Consider the following 19,406-nt stretch of genomic DNA (forward strand, 5'->3'; position numbering starts at 1 on the left):
CTCAGAACAGCCAGACCTGCGCTGCGACCTCGACACAGGTGGTCGTGCCAGGCACCGGAGAGATGTTGCCCAAAGTTCTTCTGATGCTTCTCAACATATTCCTGGCCCTCCAGTGGAGGTGAGTCTCCATCCTAGGACCTGAGAGCCTTCTGTGCTCAGCAGGCGTCCGGGACCCCCTGGGTTCCTTGAGCCCAGCTCCTTGCTTTGCCAAGGGCTGTCCTGACAGCCAGGCCAACCTGTCCCTTGTTCCCCTCCTCGACGCTCGCTACCCATCCATGCCCCCCGCCCCCCACCCCACCCCCGCGTAAGACAAGTGTCCTGGGCTGAAGGCAGGATCCCTGGGAAGCCAGGTGGGACCATCTTCTTTCCATTGGCGTCGTGTACTCTGGCTGGCCCTCAAAGCCCTGGAGCTGGCTGCCAGGCAGCAAGAGCACCTGGTTCCCTCTCCAGTCTGACGCAGGAAGAGGGGAAAGGGCGCGCAGAAACCGCTGAAGCTAGGGCATACAACTCAGGGCTGTGCTGGGGTCTTTGGAAAGGTGGCTCCTGGGCTGGGGGAGCTGAAGTGCCTCAAAATGTTTGAGTGTTTCCTAGTCTATTCACTCTTGCTCACATTTTTTTTTTCTTTTTGGAGCGCCTGCGAGTACCAGGCGTGATGCCAGGCAACTCTGGCTTTACTTGTTTCCCATCCCGTCGTCGCTCCTTTTCCTTCGAGTCTTAGGCAGGAGCCTGAGCCTTGGTTATCTAATAGTTCCCACTGCATTTGCCTTCCCTTCCTCTTCTCACCCTAAGGTACCCTGCTTGGTCTTAGGGGCAGACTTGAACCAGACACCTGCAATGTTTTTCTCTTCTCATGTTTGTGGTTTGTGGCCTGGATTTCTAGCCCCCTCCCTTTTCCTATGCTTTTCCTTGAGGAAACAGCCTCCCTCCCACAATGCCCTGACCCTGGGCATTGGTAAAAAGGGTATCACTAGGACTTCAGGTGTTTTAGGGTGGAAGATGACTGTTTTGTGTGTTTTAAATTATTTTTCTTTTCTTTTTTTCTTTTCTTTTGCTTTTTTTTTTTTTGAGACTGTTTCTTGAGGGGTGTGAGCTATAAGAAGTTCTTAAGCTTTCTGATCTGTCAAGGTTTCTAGACGTCTCCATGGCATTGTGTCTTTTCATTTGTTTGTTTTGAGGAGGGGCTATGCGGTTTCTCTCCCCAACCCAGGTTATATAGCTTTTCAGGGAGGTATCTGTGGTTCCCTGGTGCCCTAAGGTGAGGCTGGCCTCAGCAGGGTCTTGGTAAATCTTTCTAAATATGTGCTAGCAATTTCTTGTTTTCCACGTCCATTTAGATGGGATTTTTTTTTTTAGGAAAAAAGATGGCTGAAGATGAGGGATGGGGCATGAAGAAGAAGGGAGGGAGATTGGAGGAAAAAACAGCCCATCCAGTGGGGGTTGGGGATAGACACTGACGTGTGCACACTCTGTCAGCATAGCAACCTGTGATGTCAGGAAAGGGGAGGTAGCAGTGGAATCTGTTGGGCCAAACTTCAATTTGGTCCAGGCTAAGCTTCAAAACAGGTGCGTGATTTTGAGCATAGCCCTTTCCCCATATGGGCATCAGTTTGTCCAGCAATAAATTGGAAATGCCAGCATATTTGAAAAAGAAACCCAGGATGTTCCTCATGGTCCTTTGCTCTCTTCTTTAGCTAGATTTGGAAGGTGGATGAGCTTGTCACATCTGGAAGGCTGTACATGTCTGAAAAGGTTTCTTGGAAAAATCCTACTAGTCCAATGTGGTTTTCTAGGGCTTATTCTTTCTAGCTTTTAAAAAGAGGTTGGTGGCTTATTGGAGATGTATATGTATACCCAGGCGCTTTTTAACCTCAAATATGTCAGGGTGTGTCTATTTGTTTGTTTACACTGGCAAAATCAAATTGAAGGATCAAAGCAACCTCCATATTCCCCGCATCATTTTGCCTGCAGGCCTAGTAGAGGGTGTCTTATCCTGATATTGGCCTTTATCTCTTCAGAGGCCTGGAGGATTAGCTTCAAGATGCCTAGGAGACTTGAACAGCTTTAGGGAGAAAACATCATCTAGATATACCACTTGAAAATGGAAATGCTTTTCCCATGCCCAGTTTTTGCTTAGCCCAATATGGGAATTAGCCATTTCAGAAATGAGAAATGGCACCAGGTTAGCACATCTGTATACTAATTAGACTATTCTAAAAGCTTGTAACATTGCAGGAAAAAAAGAAGCACTTTGATGCCCAATTGCCAGGTTCTTGCCCTGCACCACAGGAACCTGCTCATCCTAGTCTCCTGTTCTTAGTTTAGAAATTAAGTTGCCTATTGGCTTTAAAATACCATTTTAGAGGTGTAATAAAGAAATATTAAAACATAGCAACCAAACAACAGCTCAGTGCATTTTCATAAAGTAAACATGATCAGGTAACAATCACCTAGATGAGAAGGAAATCACTGCCCCCCCCCCAGGGACAATTTTCCTAAAGGAAGCCACTCTCTTGCCTTTCAACACCAAATGTTAATTAGTGCTGGTAGCTTTTTCAAAAGCTTTTAATTATATTTTTCAAGGATATATAATAAACTGAACTTTCATATAGCCATCATCAACCTTAGCATTACTGATGGAATTAATGGTCACATAGTTCTCTCTGCCCCCTGCCTACCTACTACACATTTTAACTTAGCTTTTTTTTAGAATAAAGGTCAGGCATCATATCATTTTGTATGTAAATATTGTAGTCATAAGGGCTTTACCAATACAAAATATTACTATTCCACCAAACATTTAAGAATGATTTTTTCATGCTTCAGTTACTCAGTTAAGTGTTCAAATCTCTACTATATGTTTTTCCAATTTTGATTTTAAAAATCAGGAATCAAGTGTGATCCATATATTATGAATAAGAGAGTGCAGGCTAGATTTTTTTTGAGACAGAGTGGGATATTTTTTATTGAATTAGAGCCTATACACAGGAAATTTGTTCAAATAAGAAGCATACAACTGATGTGTCATAAAATGACCACAGTGGTGCCCTTTCATCACTACTTCTCATGCCCTGACACTGGAGGAGGCTTTCAAATGCTAACAGATGGATTTCTAAAGCATGTTGTTATTTGGGTTTTGTTGTTGTTGTTGTTGTTGATTATTGGCCCTGGTATCTAAGATGGGCTCCTCTAGGATATTCACTTCCTGGTTGCAGGACACAGCCTTCTTCCACCTCATAACCCCAATATGAGTATTCTAAAAGCATCCCAGAAATGTTCAGCCCTATCTACTTGCAAGCGTTTCTCAGCAGTCCTGGCCTTTGGCCTAGCCTTTTCTCTCAGGTGCTATGGCTTAGGCAGAAGTGGGGCCAAGGTTAGTAACAGCAGCTGGCTGGCCAGACTTCATGGAAACAATGTCCACCTACTTGATTTTCCTTGAAAAGGCCTTTGAAATTTTATTCTAATAGTTGTTGCTGACTGTTTTAAAATAATTATAAAACAATTGCATACAAGGTCTCCAAAGAGCAATAAAATTTAAAAGGAATTATCAAGTTTAATCTGTTAGTGTCTCCTCATTTTCTATCACCACTCTCTAATTAAGCCTTGTGTTGTAAATATCTTGGTTTCCTAGTGTTTCAAAAGGCATCAGACATAACCCTTAGTGATTGGGGGTAGGGCTTAATTTTTTGATTGTATATTCTAGGGTTGGACCTCACATTAAACTGGAGGATAAACCCCCTGCCCAAGACAAAGTAGTCTTCGGCCCTCAGCCTCGGCCTGTGCATGAGCCTGTGCTGCAGCCTGAATCTCCTGCTGGAGATGATGTAGTCTTCGGCCCTCAGCCCCAGCCCCAGCCGGAATCCCCTGGCCATGATGAAGTAGTCTTGAGTTCCCAGCCTCAGCCGCTGCCTCAGCCTCAGCCGCTGCCCCAGCCTCAGCCTGAGCCTGACCCACAGCCACAACCACAGCCACAGCCACCGCCACCGCCACCGCCACAGCCACAGCCACAGCCACAACCTCTGGCTGGGCGCCAGCCTTTGCCTCACCCCCTGCCTTGGCCCCTACCCAGGCCAGAGCCCCTGCCTGAGCCTCAGCCTCAGCCTGAGCCCGTGCCTGAGCCTCAGCCTGAACCACAGCCACAGCCTCAGCCTGAGCCACAGCCACAGCCTCAGCCTGAGCCACAGCCTCAGCCTGAGCCACAGCCTCAGCCTGAGCCACAGCCTCAGCCTGAGCCACAGCCTCAGCCTGAGCCACAGCCTCAGCCTGAGCCACAGCCACAGCCTCAACCACAGCCCCTGGCTGTCCGCCAGCCTCTGCCCCAGCCCCTCCCTTGGCCCCTGCCCCTGCCTGAGCCCCAGCCAGAGCCCCAGCCGGAGCCCCAGCCGGAGCCCCAACCGGAGCCCCAGCCGGAGCCACAGACCCCAGGCCAGATCCAGGCTGGGCGGCAACCCAGGCCCAGGCCCCAGCCTGAGCCACAGCCACAGCCACAGCCACAGCCACAGCCGGAGCCACAACCGGAGCCTCAGCCGGAGCCTCGGCCTGAGCCACAGCCTGGGCCTGCACCGGAGCCCGAGCCCCAGCCCCAGCCCGAGCCCGAGCCCCAGCCCCAGCCCGAGCCCGAGCCCGAGCCCGAGCCCGAGCCCGAGCCCGAGCCCGAGCCCGAGCCCGAGCCCGAGCCCGAGCCCGAGCCTGAGCCCCAGCCCCAGCCCCAGCCCGAGCCTGAGCCTGAACAGGAGCCCCAGTCCCAGTTGGAGCCTCAACCTAGTGAAAAGAAGTTTCCAGCAAAAGAAACAGAACTCAGTGTTGATTGCAAGACTGAGCACCCAGGTGGGACACTAACAAGAGCCTCTCGAATCCTTAGCAACATCCTGAATAACTACGACCATAAGCTGCGCCCAGGCATTGGAGGTGAGTTGACAGGGAAAAAAAAAAGCAGGTTTCATATGTAATTGTGGGCAATGAGCATGGGTTGTAGATGAAGGTACCACATGCAGCTAGCAACAACTACAACCAATCCATCAGGTAAGACACAAGCAACAACGCCTCTACGTTAAGAATGCTTTGGACCTTGATTAATACTTTTTCCTTCTTTTGCCCTCATTTTTTCCAATTCCAAAATAAGACGAATGGTTTGAAGGTGTCTTCCCTTACAATCCATTAGCTGGGACTTTGCATGGAAGAACAAAGGAAATAGGATTAGCAACTTCCCTCCTTTTTGATGACTCCTTGGTGCCTTTACATGACTTTTACCCTGTGCTACTCTTTTCCTTACAGAGAAACCCACTGTGGTAACTGTTGAAGTCTTTGTCAACAGCCTTGGTCTTATTTCTATCCTGGACATGGTGAGTAGTGACAGATTTTCCTAGATTGGGCACGAAGATAAGGCGGGGGTGGGGGCTGAGAGGGTATCCATTTACTATTTCTTTCTGCTATTTGTGTTAGTAATAAAAAAGGTGGGTTTTGTTGTTATTTGGGGGTTCAGGTGGGGAGTTTTCACCAGAGTTAAGATGAGAACATGAATGGAAAAGGTAAGTCTTTTGCTGCCTGAAGAGGACCTTTGGGATTGTGACCCTAATCTTCAGTTTTTCATTAAAAATAAAAACAATAAAACAACTGCAAATACCACAGTGGAATGATTTCTCTCTTGTCTGATTATTTGTATGAACTTAAATGTATAGTTGCTATTTCTTTCTGTACAGCTGTCCCTATAATTTTGTCTTAGATCTTTTGTCTCCTTTCCTTTCCATTGTTATCAATATGATCCCCAGTTAACCTTCATCATCTACCACCTGAAATATGCAGATATTTTCTTCCCAAGTCCTCCTAAACAAGCTTCCTCAACCCCACAATCTAGCAAGCATGCCCAGTATTTTGACCCCATTAATGTCCACAGACTATGACCACACTATAATATGCACATTCCAGGACAACTGTGTACCTTTGTTCAAGGTTGAGATAGCATTCTCTACTTTTTCATGCATTCAGAGTCCAGCTCAGATAGCATCTTGTTAAAGCCAACTTCTATGTCTCTGCTCCCATCCTATACCATACCCCTCTCTGGGTACTCACATTTTGGAGGGGCTTACGTGGCTAAATTATCTTCCCTAGCATATTTCATGGCAATTACTTGTTTTGTGTTGGTATTGCTCTCTCTGTTATGGAATGCTTGATTCTAAGAACATAGTAGCTGAAAAATGGACTACAGGAGATGCTCTGCAAAATTCAGGTGTGAAGTGTCTGACAAAGAAAGATTGTGGTAACCAGCTCCATAAGAGCCAAGACCTTGGTTTTAACATATTCACTGACACCTAGTAAGTACCATGTGATCTGGGTGAGTTCAGAGTCTTGATGTTGAGATGGCCTCAGAGGTAAGTAACCTTGATGGAAATCAAACTGTTTACATAGACTATGTGAACGTGGCTCAAAATACTTTCCTAGCTGTAAATCTGTGCTCTTCCTTTTTATTATGACATTCTAAATTCTAGCAAACTGGCCTGTGCCTTCATTAATAAGCTACCCACCATTACCTACTTCGTGTTGGCTAAATTTCATAGGCTGATAAGTAGGAGAGACCACATTCATTGATAAATACTGCATTCTGTATTTTGGATGAGTATCCTATAAAACCAAAAAGCAGTGGGAAACTTTTTGGACAATTTGTGTAGGGTTAATTTGGGGGAACTGGTTTTCATCATCCACAGGAGACCTTGTGGCAGCAGCACATTAGCCCCACTTATAGTAGATGAATGCACCAGCCCTCCTTGTTCAACACCTATTAATCCTGCTAGCACTAGTCTCACCTGAGATTCTAGTAAGTACTGATACTCAAGCCCTAATCACCCAGAAGTCATTCACATTGATGCCAGACACAGAGCTGGTTCAGCATTCACCATGGTAAAAACAGCCTGACTTATTTAACCAAGAAGGTAGTATTTTTGAACCTTCCAAAGCCTTATATGATACATAATCTCCCCCAAGAAGTTTCAGGTTCTACACAGCTCCATGTCATTCAGTAAAACAAGGGGGGGGGGAGGTCCCTGGTCATGTTCAGCTTGCTGTTCTCTAATTCCTTTGAAGTTCATTCCCAGTTCGTATGTGTTTACCACACAGTCACAGCTCATGCTGAGCCTCCAGCAATGGATTATCTCCATTATCTCTGTTGTTCTTTGCAGCAACCAGGTCTCCTTTTCTGCCATCGGCATTTAAAGCAACTGATTGTCTCAGCAAGGTTTCTTGGTCAAAGAGGTAGCAACCCAATCAGTGGTGGTGGTTAAGTGGATCGTTGGGAGCAGTCACTTGGGCAAGGAGAATAGTAAAGGGAAACCTAAAACCATTGCCTGTGTATTGTAATCAAATACGTCTATGTGTTTCCTTGCTTAACTCTGAAAAGACCTGGTCTGACCTTAAAAGCAGTGACCAATCTTTGTAAAACTGCCTGGTCACAGCATCCCCAGTTGCTAATGGTGGCTCTTACTATGGTAATTATTACAGGTGATTCTAATTAAGCCAGTACTCAAATGCTGCGTTTCTATTTCAGCTAAACTAAAAAAGATCCATCCTAGTTCCCTGTCAAATGGGGGAGGGGAGTTAATCTCAGACCATTAGTTCTATGTTGATGTGTGAAGATTTCATAATTGGTACTCCTTAAACAGCAGTGAAATGCTTGTTTTGAGCACTGTATAGCAGACCTACAGCATGGCTGGAGGAGAGGACAGTTTTCCATGAACCACCATAGAGTTCAAGTGTTGAGACGTGGATGAGACGCAGGCAGCTACTTGGAAGGTGCAAATTCTTTGAAGGCTCCTTGTGAGGGTAGATGGAGTACAACAGGACAGAACATGACAGGACAAAGCTGAGCAGAATCAGAGCTCTAACATTATCTGCCTGCTTTTTTAGTTTATTGTGGTTAAATACTTTGGCCTTTACTTCCAACACCTATTGCTCCAGTGCGATAAAGGCCAGCCAGGATTTTTGTTGCCTCTTCTCTGAGGGTGTTAATGCTCAGAGAAGGCATTAATCTGGGCTTCTTTAACTAATGTCTTACTCATGATGGACAAGTATTCTATCACTGAAGTATATTATTGACACCTATTTGTAAACATTTTTTAACTTTTGAGGCAGGGTCTCACTCAGTTGCCCAGGCTGGCTTTGATTCGGTCTAGCCCAGGTATAACTTGAACTTTTCATCTTCCTGCCTCAGCCTCCAAAGTATCTAAGTATAGGCCTGTAGCATCAGGCCTATCTAATACTTGCTTTTTGGTGCAAGATGATTCAGGAAAGACCTGGGGAAGTTGGACCTTGATACCCAAAGGAGATTTTTGGGGGGATGCAAGTGAAGGCAATGACAGGGTAAGGTCATAGTAGTGGTGCTCTGAGTGGCAGAGCCACTGTGCCACCACTGGCTGTGTGACTTTGGATGTCTTAGATCTCTGAGTATCTGTTTACCAACTTCTAAAATAAATTAGGCCTTTAATTGCACATAGCTCTGGTACTTGCTTCAAACTGATTCCAGTTGTATTGCCATCTGTGTATCACCCTGCAAGCATCAGCCAGGTAAACTTCTTGCTTCTTGTGCTTCTAACTAAACATCCTCCTTGATGTTTAATAGACAGTTTATGGTATTCATAATATATAGAGACCATGTAATCATGGGACTATTTATTCATGTGCACACACTCTTCAGAGGTTATGGGAACTTTTTTGAAAGGGAAAAAAACAAAGCAAAAAAAATCTTGTTTTTAAAAAAAAACACATAACAATAATAGACATTTCTCTTGTGAATCAAATAATTGCATTTTAAAATATAATTCTGGGGAATGAGTAGTTGGGGTTAATTAATAGCCATTCTCCATGAAAAAAAGCTGAAAGGGAACCTTTCCTGTGTACAATGAGTAGTGTGTGCATAAACATTTCTGAGCACTTTTGAGCTGGAAGTGTGTTGACCTAGAAAGAGTAGTATCACGGTCCAATACTATTGCAAGGAAGTACAGAGTTCAGTTGTGCAATGATTCACCATAGCCCAGGGCTTTATTGATGAATGCAATGTGCTATCTTTTTGAGAATATGAGACAGTGGAAAACTTCTGCACCCAAACATATGGTGCTATCCTCTTTGCAATGGATACAAGCCTAAGGGGATATCAAAGTCACAAGGCCTTTGCCTATTGGTAGGGAGAGGGGAAGGCACGGTGTTAGCTGTGGAAGGAAGAAGAGCTGTTTAAAGGAACTTCCCAGGAAGATAAGGCAGAATACTTAAAAGTTTGAGGTGATCCCAGGCTTTGTAATAAGATCACATATCAAACAGCAAAACAAAACAAATATGGTGGAACATCACTTCTGGAGATTGAGTTTCCAGAACAGGATTTATACTGGCTTTGAATTCTTCTGCAAGGCACAGAGGAGTTTTCTGTGAGAAGCAGAGAACTAATTTTATTTTATTTATTAAATATATTTTTAAAGATTTATTTATTTATTATGTATACAGTGTTTCACCTGCATGTCAGAAGAGGGCATCAGATCTCATCGTAGATGGTTGTGAGCCAACATGTGGTTGCTGGGAATTGAACTCAGGACCTTTAGAAGAGCAGCCAGTGCTCTTAACCTCTGAGCCATCTCTCCAGCCCAATTAAATTAATTAATTTTATTTTATTAATATTTTTTATTTTTTATATATGTATATTATTACACATATATACAATAAGCTGCCTACAGCAAGAAGAATGATGAAACAATCAGGAATTATATAAATGTTACATTCTTAGTGTTTTGGCTATTTGTAATTGGCAACCTTGAAGAAAACATCTTTCCTATCTTGTTGCATCTAAAATTCTGAATGTAAATCAATACCTATGATATCTTGTCATTATCAACTTAAAACATCTACCTAGACCTAAAACCATCATAACCCCTAAACAACTAAGCTTAATTTTAAAACTAAACTATCTGCTCTCAACCCCATGAGAGACTTGAGAAGGAATACAGAAGCCCTTTCTACAACTCTGACCTGAGGAAGAATGGTATTAACCAGCACATAATGTGGGGATTTAGCTCCCTTAGTTGTGGCAATCAAGGAGGATGTGACTGACTTCTTGGCTGTGGTAATGTCTGAGTTCATTTTAGTCCTAAGACTGAAAGAATTGGGTAAAAAGAAGGCACTTCATCCCTCTTCAACTTCTTGGACCGGTGCTCCATGTTTTCTACCAGGCTGTCTTCAGGGTTCTGTGTTAAGTGTGACAAACACCACATTTGCATGTGACTGTCCCTTGTCTACTTAGCCCCAAGTGTATGGTTTTCTGTCCCTCCCCACCAGGAATATTCCATTGACATCATCTTCTACCAGACCTGGTATGATGAGCGTCTTCGTTACAATGACACCTTTGAGACCCTTGTTCTACATGGCAACGTGGTGAGCCAGTTGTGGATCCCGGATACCTTTTTTAGGAATTCTAAGAGGACCCACGTGTATGATATCACCATACCCAACCAGATGGCTCTCATCCATAAGGATGGAAAGGTGTTGTACTCAGTTAGGTATGTCAAGCCTTTAGTGTCTCACCTCCTAGGACTCTCTCACTCAAAACATTTTATCTAATGTCTCCTAAGTAGATATATCATTCTGCATAATATTCCTCAAAACCTGTGCAGATTTTCTAGACCAGGAATTCAACCTTGTCCTATGTAGGAATAGACACTGAGATCTAAAAGACACTGCTTAATGGTACATTCCAAGTTTGTAGCAAACAGGAACCGTTATTTGCCCCCACAGTCTAAAAGGTACTGGTATGACTGCATTGCCTGAACAATTCCATCCCAAGTGGGCACTGTACATAACAACATGTCCATGGTGGTGGAATTGTCCAGGAAGAGTAGAAATACATCAGTTGGAATGATATGCAAGACTAGGCTACATAACTTGAATGCCTGGAAGGAGGTACTTGTGTCAGCAGTGTGGGGTATGAAGGTGGTGGAGAGTAGAAGAGTTCAGGACTTGAGCAAGAAAGAAAAATCTATCTAGGCTAGCCCATGTACTTCTCTAATGATGGAGCCTGGTAAGATACTAGAAACTCTTCTTCTTCTCCTTGTATCACTCCTTTGAGCTTTTTGTCCTAAATTTTACTGATGCTACTCATTGTTGAAGATCCCCTGGTCGATGTTGGGCGAATACCTAAGTACTCAGAGCCAGCCTAATAAGGCTCCTTTCTCCCTTCCAGGATGACCATTGATGCAAGATGTTCACTCCACATGCTCAAATTTCCAATGGATTCTCACTCTTGCCCTCTGTCTTTCTCTAGCTGTGAGTACCTTATCAGGTTTCTGGGGATCCAGAGATATGCTGGGCCCCTCTTTTCTCATCTTTGCCTTTTACATTTTTTCTGCTTCTGCTTTTTCCTGTGATGGTGCCAAGGTTTCTATAAGCCTCCATCTTCCATCCTCACCCCTTTCCTGCCAACAATGCTGTGTTGCATTACCTTGGCTTTATGTTGGAATCTTCCCTCACCCTTGCTCTACCTTAAGCTAGTCATCTGCTTCTGAAGTGTATCTGAAGTATGTCTGCTCCTCTCCATCTCTGCCTTGATGCAGGGCTTTATCATCTTCTGCTTGGACTTCTGCAACATCTTCACTTTAAAACAGAATGTGTCCTAAGCTAAAGTCATTGTCTCTTCCCAGCTCCTGCCTCCAAAGCAAATGTGTTGCTTCTGTGTTGTCATTGGCCTCACTGAAGGGTGCCATCAGCCACCCAATTGTCCAAGCCTAGAACTCTGACACTCCCCTCTCCTTAACCTCCTATATCTACTCAGTCCACACATCCTGTGCTTGTTTCCTCCAAGTGTATATTGATCTCACCTATTTCTCTGCACTCTGTTAGTTTTCATTCCTGCATTCACTCCTTTTATTGTGTTAGATTACTGCACTGGCTTCCCATAACTGGCAACTTGCCAACATGCCAACCTCTTTTTAGAACTAGAGTAACCTAGCTGAAGCACTGTATAAGCTGGCCACGTCCTTATTTCAAATCTTTCCTTAGCTGGCCTGGAGCAAAAGTCCTTAACATAAACCCTGAAGCCTTCATGACCTGACCCCTGCTGCTTCCTGCTACACAACCCATCTGTGAAATAGTTGCCCTAAAACTTTGCTGTTTCCATGTTCACCTTTCTGTGCTTCCCTTCCACCTTCTTCAACCTCAGCTCTATAGAGAATATTTACTTTCAAAACTTAAAATTAATGCCCTGTGCTCTATGAAGTCTTTTTCTGAATGTGTCCCCAAGTGATCTTTCTTTACTTTGCCCATTGTTCCATGGGCAGAGGTTTTTTTTTCCAGAGAAACCCCGGAAATCATAGCTCTATATGGCCTTACTCAATGAAAGGTGAATGCTGGAAAGTAAGTTCATGGCTTACTCATCTTTGCATTCAGGTCCCACAGCAACTGTTGATATTGAATGGACTTCAACAACAAGGCCAGAAGCAAGGTCTCAAAGCTGGTGATGCCAAAATCAAAAGTCCAAAGCACAGCTTAAGCTAACACCATGCTTTGGGGATCCCTAACTGGGTTTCCCAGTCTCATTCACTCCTCTTTTCCACATTGATTTCCAGTTTCCTATGACGACCAAGAAATGATCTACAAGTGGGAGAATTTCAAGCTCGAAATCAATGAGAAGAACGCTTGGAAGCTATTTGAGTTTCATTTTACAGGAGTGAGCAACAAAACTGAAATCATCTCAACCCCAGTCGGTAGGTGTGCAGTGGGACTTAGAGCTAAGCAGAGCCCGAGAGAGTAGTGTTAATAACTGGAAGTGGCTATTTATACAAATGTTGTGTAAAGAGCACATGGGTACACTGTGTAGGACATCACTTCTCTCTCTTATATGCTAAGCACTTACAACTGTTTGCAGAGGAAACTGAGACTTTGTAACTATGTTTCAGTCTCATCTGCAAAGAAGTAAGTACTTTGCCAAGCTCCTTGAAAGATGAGGTAAGTAGATTTATTTTTGTGACTTTCAGAATGTTCATCTAACTTTGGGTTTTAGCCACTTTGCGTTCAATGTCTATTATGTCACTGACTTCTATAGACAACATTGGTGAGGGATATTCATGTCATCTCTCCTTGCTTGGAATCAATTGAAGCTGTTTGAATGGGAAGAAAGAGCCACCCTCTCAGGAGGTGGAAAGAGAAGCTAAAGTACTAATGCCAGCCAGTGAGGGCTGAGAACGCTGCAGGTAGTTACTCAGCTGCAATTTCCGCTGCAGCAACATTGTCTTAAAGGAGCACAGATTTTCACCAAAGGCTCCATAGTGGAATCAACAAAGACATGGTGATATTTTTGTTCTCTTGTTCTGACAAAGATGAAACGGGAAGATTCTGGGTCTCTTAACTTATAGCTCTCAAATAGATGTGAGCATTTTTGCTTGTATTCCTAGGTGATCTGAATGAGGAGCCAAGGAATCTTCCCAGGGTAGCTCTGAGAGCAACCCTGGACCCTCTTCACATGTACTGACAAGAATATGGATGGAGCAGGTCAACCACCCAGACTTTTGTTATAGGAAGCATTTTGCTTTGCTTCTGTATGATGATGACACCAAATCTGCTTTTGCTACTGTTGGTCCCTGGGTGAGGGGCAGCTTATGCTCACCCAACTAAAGCTTTGCTTACGCAGTACTAGGCAGGGGATGGGTACTGCATTACAAATGCTTTTCCTTTTTCCTGGGCTCTGAGAAAGCCATTTTGCTTCCTTTGGCTTGGGATCCTTGCTCTTCTACTAGATAACTATGGGCCTGCCTCTTGCACTCTGTACCTCAATTTGTCCAGATAGATGGAGAACCATCATCAGAACCGGCAGAAGAGACAAGGCCCAGGGGCTTTCAAGTCACTAGTGGTTCCGTTTAGTAGATTGTTTGCACACTGTTTCAAAATGGTGCCCTAGTGACTACCAAGCCCCAGAGCTAGTGTCATCAATGAAGCAATGGCGGTAGGTAAGCAAGCTCTCCCTGTGCAGAAAGGAACAGGTCTTCCTATTTTTCTTTTGCTAGAGACTACTTGTTCCTCTACTGTCAGAGTTATCTTTGAGATAGGTCCCAACTCTCTCAGCTTAACCCTGAGACACTTCTTTCCAGCTTGGGCACACATATACTCATTTGTCAGGATTTATCAGTGCCCTGCAACTTGAGCTACCTTGGATCTCACAGCAGAGTCTTTGCTTCAGAAGCTTCTCAGAAAGTACAGCCTGTAGTAAGTGAGCCATCCTTTATTGATGGTTGTTGAGCCTCTGAGGAAATCAAGAGGTTACCATCTTGCAAGGACACTTCTTCCTTCTCTAGACACTTCTTCCCATCAGAAAATTCTTCTTACTCATCTGTAATAGGAATCTTTGGGGCATTTACCCATCAGATCTACTTCTTACCCCTTATAAATATCCAGTTTACATTAACTGAAGTTACCCTTCCAAAAGTCTAATTTAAAGATCTAGTGTTACCATGAGAGCACTGGTTTGTATTCTTTTGGGACTATGTACCCTGGATCCATTTCTTTCCTTGTTCTTTGATGCCATCATTCACTAGTCCTTTGGACAATCTTTTAATTGTGTCTTTTTGACAGTGCAGCTACCAACCATGATCTGGACAAAGCAGGTAAGAGCAAAAATCATTTTTAATACATTTTGCTTTGTTTTGACTTTTAGTCCTACACATCTCTCTTCCATTGATATTGCTTCTTCACTCATCAGAAAGAAGGAAACACATGTAAATAACTTTCTTGGCAAAATTCTAGATTTTAATAAATGAGGAAGCCTCTTCTTTAGTCATAATGAATAAAATTTAAGGAACGAGAAATCCAACTGCATGTTATATCTTGGGAAAAGCATAAAGACTCAGATGTGAAGGGCTACAGCCAATTAAGGAGGTTTTATCATAGTCAAGGCTCCAGGACAGAAGAAGTAATAATTTGATCATTCTTGCTAGTAGCATATGTGGGTCCCTGGTGTAGTGTTGGAGGAGTTCTAGTGTTAAAGATATGACTATTCAGGCCCTGACCCTAGACCACTTACTTGCCTTTTGTGTGAAGACTTGGAGAAACGTTGTTCCTCCAAGGTCAGTGCTTCCAATACCAGGAGGAAAGGCTGTGCTTATTCTGCACTGGCCTACCCAGACTTGCCAGGCAAGCGATCTGTTTCTTGTAGAGTGTACAGTATAGACAATTAGTGTTCGAGTCTGCTTTCCAAGGCTATTGCCCATGGGTAGCAAAAGTCACTGAGCTTCTTCCAGGCTTGGTTGGTTAGGAGCTAAGCTGAAGGCTTTACATGATGCCTTCCTGGAATGGGACTGAAGGTCCACTTAATTCAAAGTCGCACAAGTCTATAGCATCACAGAGGTGGAAACTGAGAGCTTACCTTTCACAGAAAAGCCGTGGTTGAGACAATTTATTGCCCATGTCATGTGGAGAGTAAAAACTGATACTCTGGGCAAACTAAGCCTGCAGTCATAATACCATGAAGAGTATTAGGTGCAGCATGTATTACAGAGTATGCCAGCTGGAAGCACAGGTTTTTTATCAACCTCTGAAAGATCCATTGCTATCTAGAGTAAGAACAAGAGAAGATCATGAACATGAAAGCCTAAGCTGCCTTCTGACTGAATATTCTGCAGGTCGAACATCTAAAGATTGATGGAAATTTTTGTTTTCAGCTAATTCTATCTTCCTAGAACATTGGATTTCAGTTAAGAGTAAGAGATTAAGAATGGGCATCCAGGATTTACTTACAAGGATAACTATGCATGTTATGTAAACCTAGAAGCAATTTTAATTAGTTTTGGGTAAGGTGTCCATGTTGTGTGTATGTATATATGTGAGTCAGATCCAGGAAAAGTTAGGTATTAGCATCAGAATACTGAGTATAAACCTTATTGTGTAGATCATACATAGGAGAACATGTAATATTTGACAAATCAAAGTGGGCACGCTGTGAGGCCTAGCAGTGCAACTAATACTATGACATCATAAACTATACATGGAATTTCTGTGGATAGGAAGGTCTCAGCTAACCATCAGCTATGAGATCTTGACCTCAAGAAGGTAAAGGCTGCTGGGTTGTTTTCTTTCCTTTGTTTGTTTTTGCTTTTAACTTTTCTCCCACTACTGCTACTCTGGAAAAACAGATCTTGGGAGAGTAAAGCAGCTAATGGAGAGAGGATTTATTAATACTCTTGTGCTGGCTTATCTCTCAACTGGCCATGGGTCTCACAGAGACTCTCCCTCTGGGCTTCTACTGGGCCACATTGAAGTATTGTGCCTTTATGTTAGAACTTTGGAAGAGTGTCCCATGAGCTGGATAGTGGGATCGTGATCCATTTCTCATGCTGGATATCAGGCCAGTACTGTAATGCATTGCTGTATTTTATGTCTTTTAGGTGACTTCATGGTCATGACATTCTTCTTCAATGTGAGCAGGGAGTTTGGCTTCATTGTCATTCAAAACTATGTCCCTTCTTCTGTGACCACAATGCTCTCCTGGGTCTCCTTCTGGATCAAGATAGAGGCTGCTGCGGCCAGGGCCTCTGTAGGTAAGAACGTACGGTGATCATAAATGTGGGCCTAAATCAGAGACTAAACTTGACCCAAAGAAATATTTGCCTTCTTCTGCTATCTTGTAAGTGATGTCATGCATGGGTCAGGACCTTAGTCCACCTTCACCCCTTGCCTCTTATAGGAGTCAGTTCTGTACTCACCATGGCCACGCTGGGCACCTTTTCCCGTAAGAATTTCCCTCGTGTCTCCTATCTCACAGCTTTGGACTTCTATATTGCAATTTGTTTCGTCTTGTGCTTCTGTGCTCTACTAGAGTTTGCTGTGCTCAACTTCCTGACCTACAATGAGACAACACGACAGGCTTCTCCAAAGCTTTACCAAGTAAGAACTCGGTAGAATGAGAGTACTAGGGTTATGGCACAGGTGTGGCTAGTTTCCCAAGTGATAGGAAGTTCTCTGGGGTTATAGAGAAAATAAACTTCCTGGTGGGAATCCTGGAGGACCCAGAACAGGTGTGGCAAGTGTTGTTTCTAGAATTTTCTAGGCAATCTTTACTGTTGACTCACATTCCCTTGACCATATCCTTCCTTTTTTCCCTGTCTATTTCAGCTTCAAACTAGCAGCCGTGCTAATACTCGTACTCGTGCTCGTGCCCGCACACGTGCCCGTGCCCGTGCCCGTGCCCGCGAGCAGCAGGAAGTGTTTGTCTGTGAGATTGTCACCTATGAGAGGAATGCTGAGGAGGAGCCTCAGTATTGCCCAGTCCAGCAGTCTCCAAATTCAAGAAGGCCCCAGTGTCCTCGGAGGCGGTGTGGCAGAAACTATGTGTGCTTTAGGGTTCTTAGGAAGTATTTCTGCATGGCTCCTGGTTGTGAGGGCAGCACCTGGCAGCGTGGCCGTCTCTGCATCCATGTTTACCGCCTGGATAACTACTCACGGGTGCTTTTTCCCATTACATTCTTTTTCTTCAATGTGCTCTACTGGCTGATTTGCCTTAATCTGTAGGCTCCAGCTGGTAGCTCATGGGGCAACCACCTCAGTTCCCCAGGAGGTCCTAAGCCCCTTTGCCAAGGGAGTTGGGAGACAACAGCAACAGCAGCAGGAGTCCTTAGAGCGAGTTTTTCCTTCTCTGGTCCCCAATAAAGCCTGAAGAGAGTTTGTCTCTGCTGGTCCTCTTCCCGTTGGCCCCTTTACTCAATCTTCTCAACAGCCCTTCTCAAGAAATGCCCACCTCTCTATTCTTCAAAGAGCATTCACGATGCTCAGTGTGGCCACATTTGAGCAGATAGCCTATCTCCCAGCTGTGTTTATACCTACTATTTTCCCCAGGAGCTCATGGTTCCATTTGTGGTGCTAAGGGGTCCAGCTCTGTCTCAGCCCCAGAATGCACAGAGTGACAATACAGCAGAAGGACAATCCCCATCCTTAAGCCCTAAGTCAGACAATTAGAATTTTTTCTCCCTGCCCTCTCTTCCTCTACACACACACACACACACACACACACACACACACACACACACACACACAATCTGAAGAAGGAGAGGATCCAGCAAGTGGGCCTGTTTGGGAAAGTAACTCCTCTGCTGCTGTGACATCTCTTTCTCCCCACCTGCCTCCATCTGCACTACCAATTCAGTTCCCTTCATCTAAGGGGTATCTATACTTATGTGCAATGTTTGTAATTTCCCCTGCTTTATATGCCTTCTTCTTCCTCTTCCTTGACCCTAGTGATTCTTTCTGTAACTTCCCCAGTGACTTTCCCAGCCCTGATCCAGGTGCTAGGCTTTGGCGACTCCCTGGGGCCAAGAAACAAAGAACACTGTTCCACCATTACCTGCCACTGATTGGTGCTCTCCTCAGGCACAATCTAACAGTTTGACTGCTTCCTTGGCCTCTGGACCCATAAGCCAGTCCACTGCCATCCCTGGGGCACTCACACAATCACAATCAATTGAACTCCCTTAAATTTGTATAACATTTTCCCTTTGGCAAACACTTTTGATGAAACATTTCTATTTGGAATCTTGTTATAGCCCTGTGACATCTCAGGGCACAGGTTGTTCTCTATTTTGCAGATGGCAACCTTGAGACACAGATTTCTATGGGACTGTGGATCTTTCTGCATCCAATCTGGAACCCCCTATCACCTGTTAAATTGCATGGCGGTGCCAGGCAGCTCTGGTCACCATGCACCAATTTTATTTCCCTTGCTGGCATCCCAGTGGCAGAGCCTAGTGTGGCAGGCCTCCCTCACCATGGACCTGTTCCAGAACTAGTAGGCCTGAGGTGCTCAGGCTCCACAGGTTGAGCTCCTGCTTCTAATAACCCAGTGAGACGAATTTGTACATGCCCCAGTGCTTGTATATGCTGAACAGAATCAGTGTCTGTACTTTATGGGAGTGGGCGGGATTGGGAAATTCATCTGCTTTTAGTCATCATCATCTGTAAAGGGGAAATATATGAATAAACGTATCAGCAAAGCATTCAAGGTGTGGTTTTTTGCCCTCCGCATCTGAACTTGTCTTCAATTAAGTATATTGTTTGATAATCTCATATACTTGTTAAGTCTGAAATTGCTGCTCAAAGACCACCTCTCAAATGTGTAATTGGCAAGAGTGGTTTTTTATTTTGAGAAAGCAAGATTCCTGCATGCCGGGATCAGCCACTTTACAAAATGGTGACCCTGGATGTTGGCTCCTAGGCCTTTTCATGGGTAAAGAGGGGAATTCCAGCAAGAGGTAGGTAATCTAAAACCTGACTGGTTTGTGTTCTTCTCTAACTATGGCACAAGCCAAGGACAATATGTGCAGTAAACTTTTAAACCCTACCCAAATCTACCCAATGAACAAGACATTCTTCACAGCTGAGTGGAGAGTGGGGGTTGATTTTCATGT

General features: G+C 44.2%; 1 protein-coding gene across 1 annotated transcript; it reads left to right on the forward strand.

Moving 5' to 3' along the window:
• The first annotated feature begins 14 nt into the window (after positions 1–14).
• Positions 15–18,984, forward strand: GABRE (gamma-aminobutyric acid type A receptor subunit epsilon). Its single transcript, XM_084790057.1, has 10 exons — positions 15–118; positions 3,701–4,905; positions 5,272–5,339; positions 10,306–10,340; positions 10,437–10,526; positions 11,207–11,289; positions 12,588–12,725; positions 16,395–16,547; positions 16,694–16,893; positions 17,122–18,984. The coding sequence occupies exons 1-10, from the start codon at positions 63–65 to the stop codon at positions 17,515–17,517; spliced, it is 2,424 nt and encodes an 807-aa protein (XP_084646183.1). The 5' UTR covers positions 15–62; the 3' UTR covers positions 17,518–18,984.
• Positions 18,985–19,406: the final 422 nt, after the last annotated feature.

The sequence above is a fragment of the Acomys minous genome (assembly GCF_964271855.1).
Source record: "Acomys minous genome assembly, chromosome: 7".
In the NCBI taxonomy this organism is placed as follows: domain Eukaryota; kingdom Metazoa; phylum Chordata; class Mammalia; order Rodentia; family Muridae; genus Acomys; species Acomys minous.

Bases quoted from the DNA above. Each gene is read 5' to 3' on its own strand.
- GABRE (XM_084790057.1), top strand. From the start codon at position 63: ATGTTGCCCAAAGTTCTTCTGATGCTTCTCAACATATTCCTGGCCCTC. The intron at 12,726-16,394 runs GTAGGTGTGCAG...TATGTCTTTTAG, and splicing joins AATCATCTCAACCCCAGTCG to GTGACTTCATGGTCATGACA. The intron at 16,894-17,121 runs GTAAGAACTCGG...TGTCTATTTCAG, and splicing joins CTTCTCCAAAGCTTTACCAA to CTTCAAACTAGCAGCCGTGC.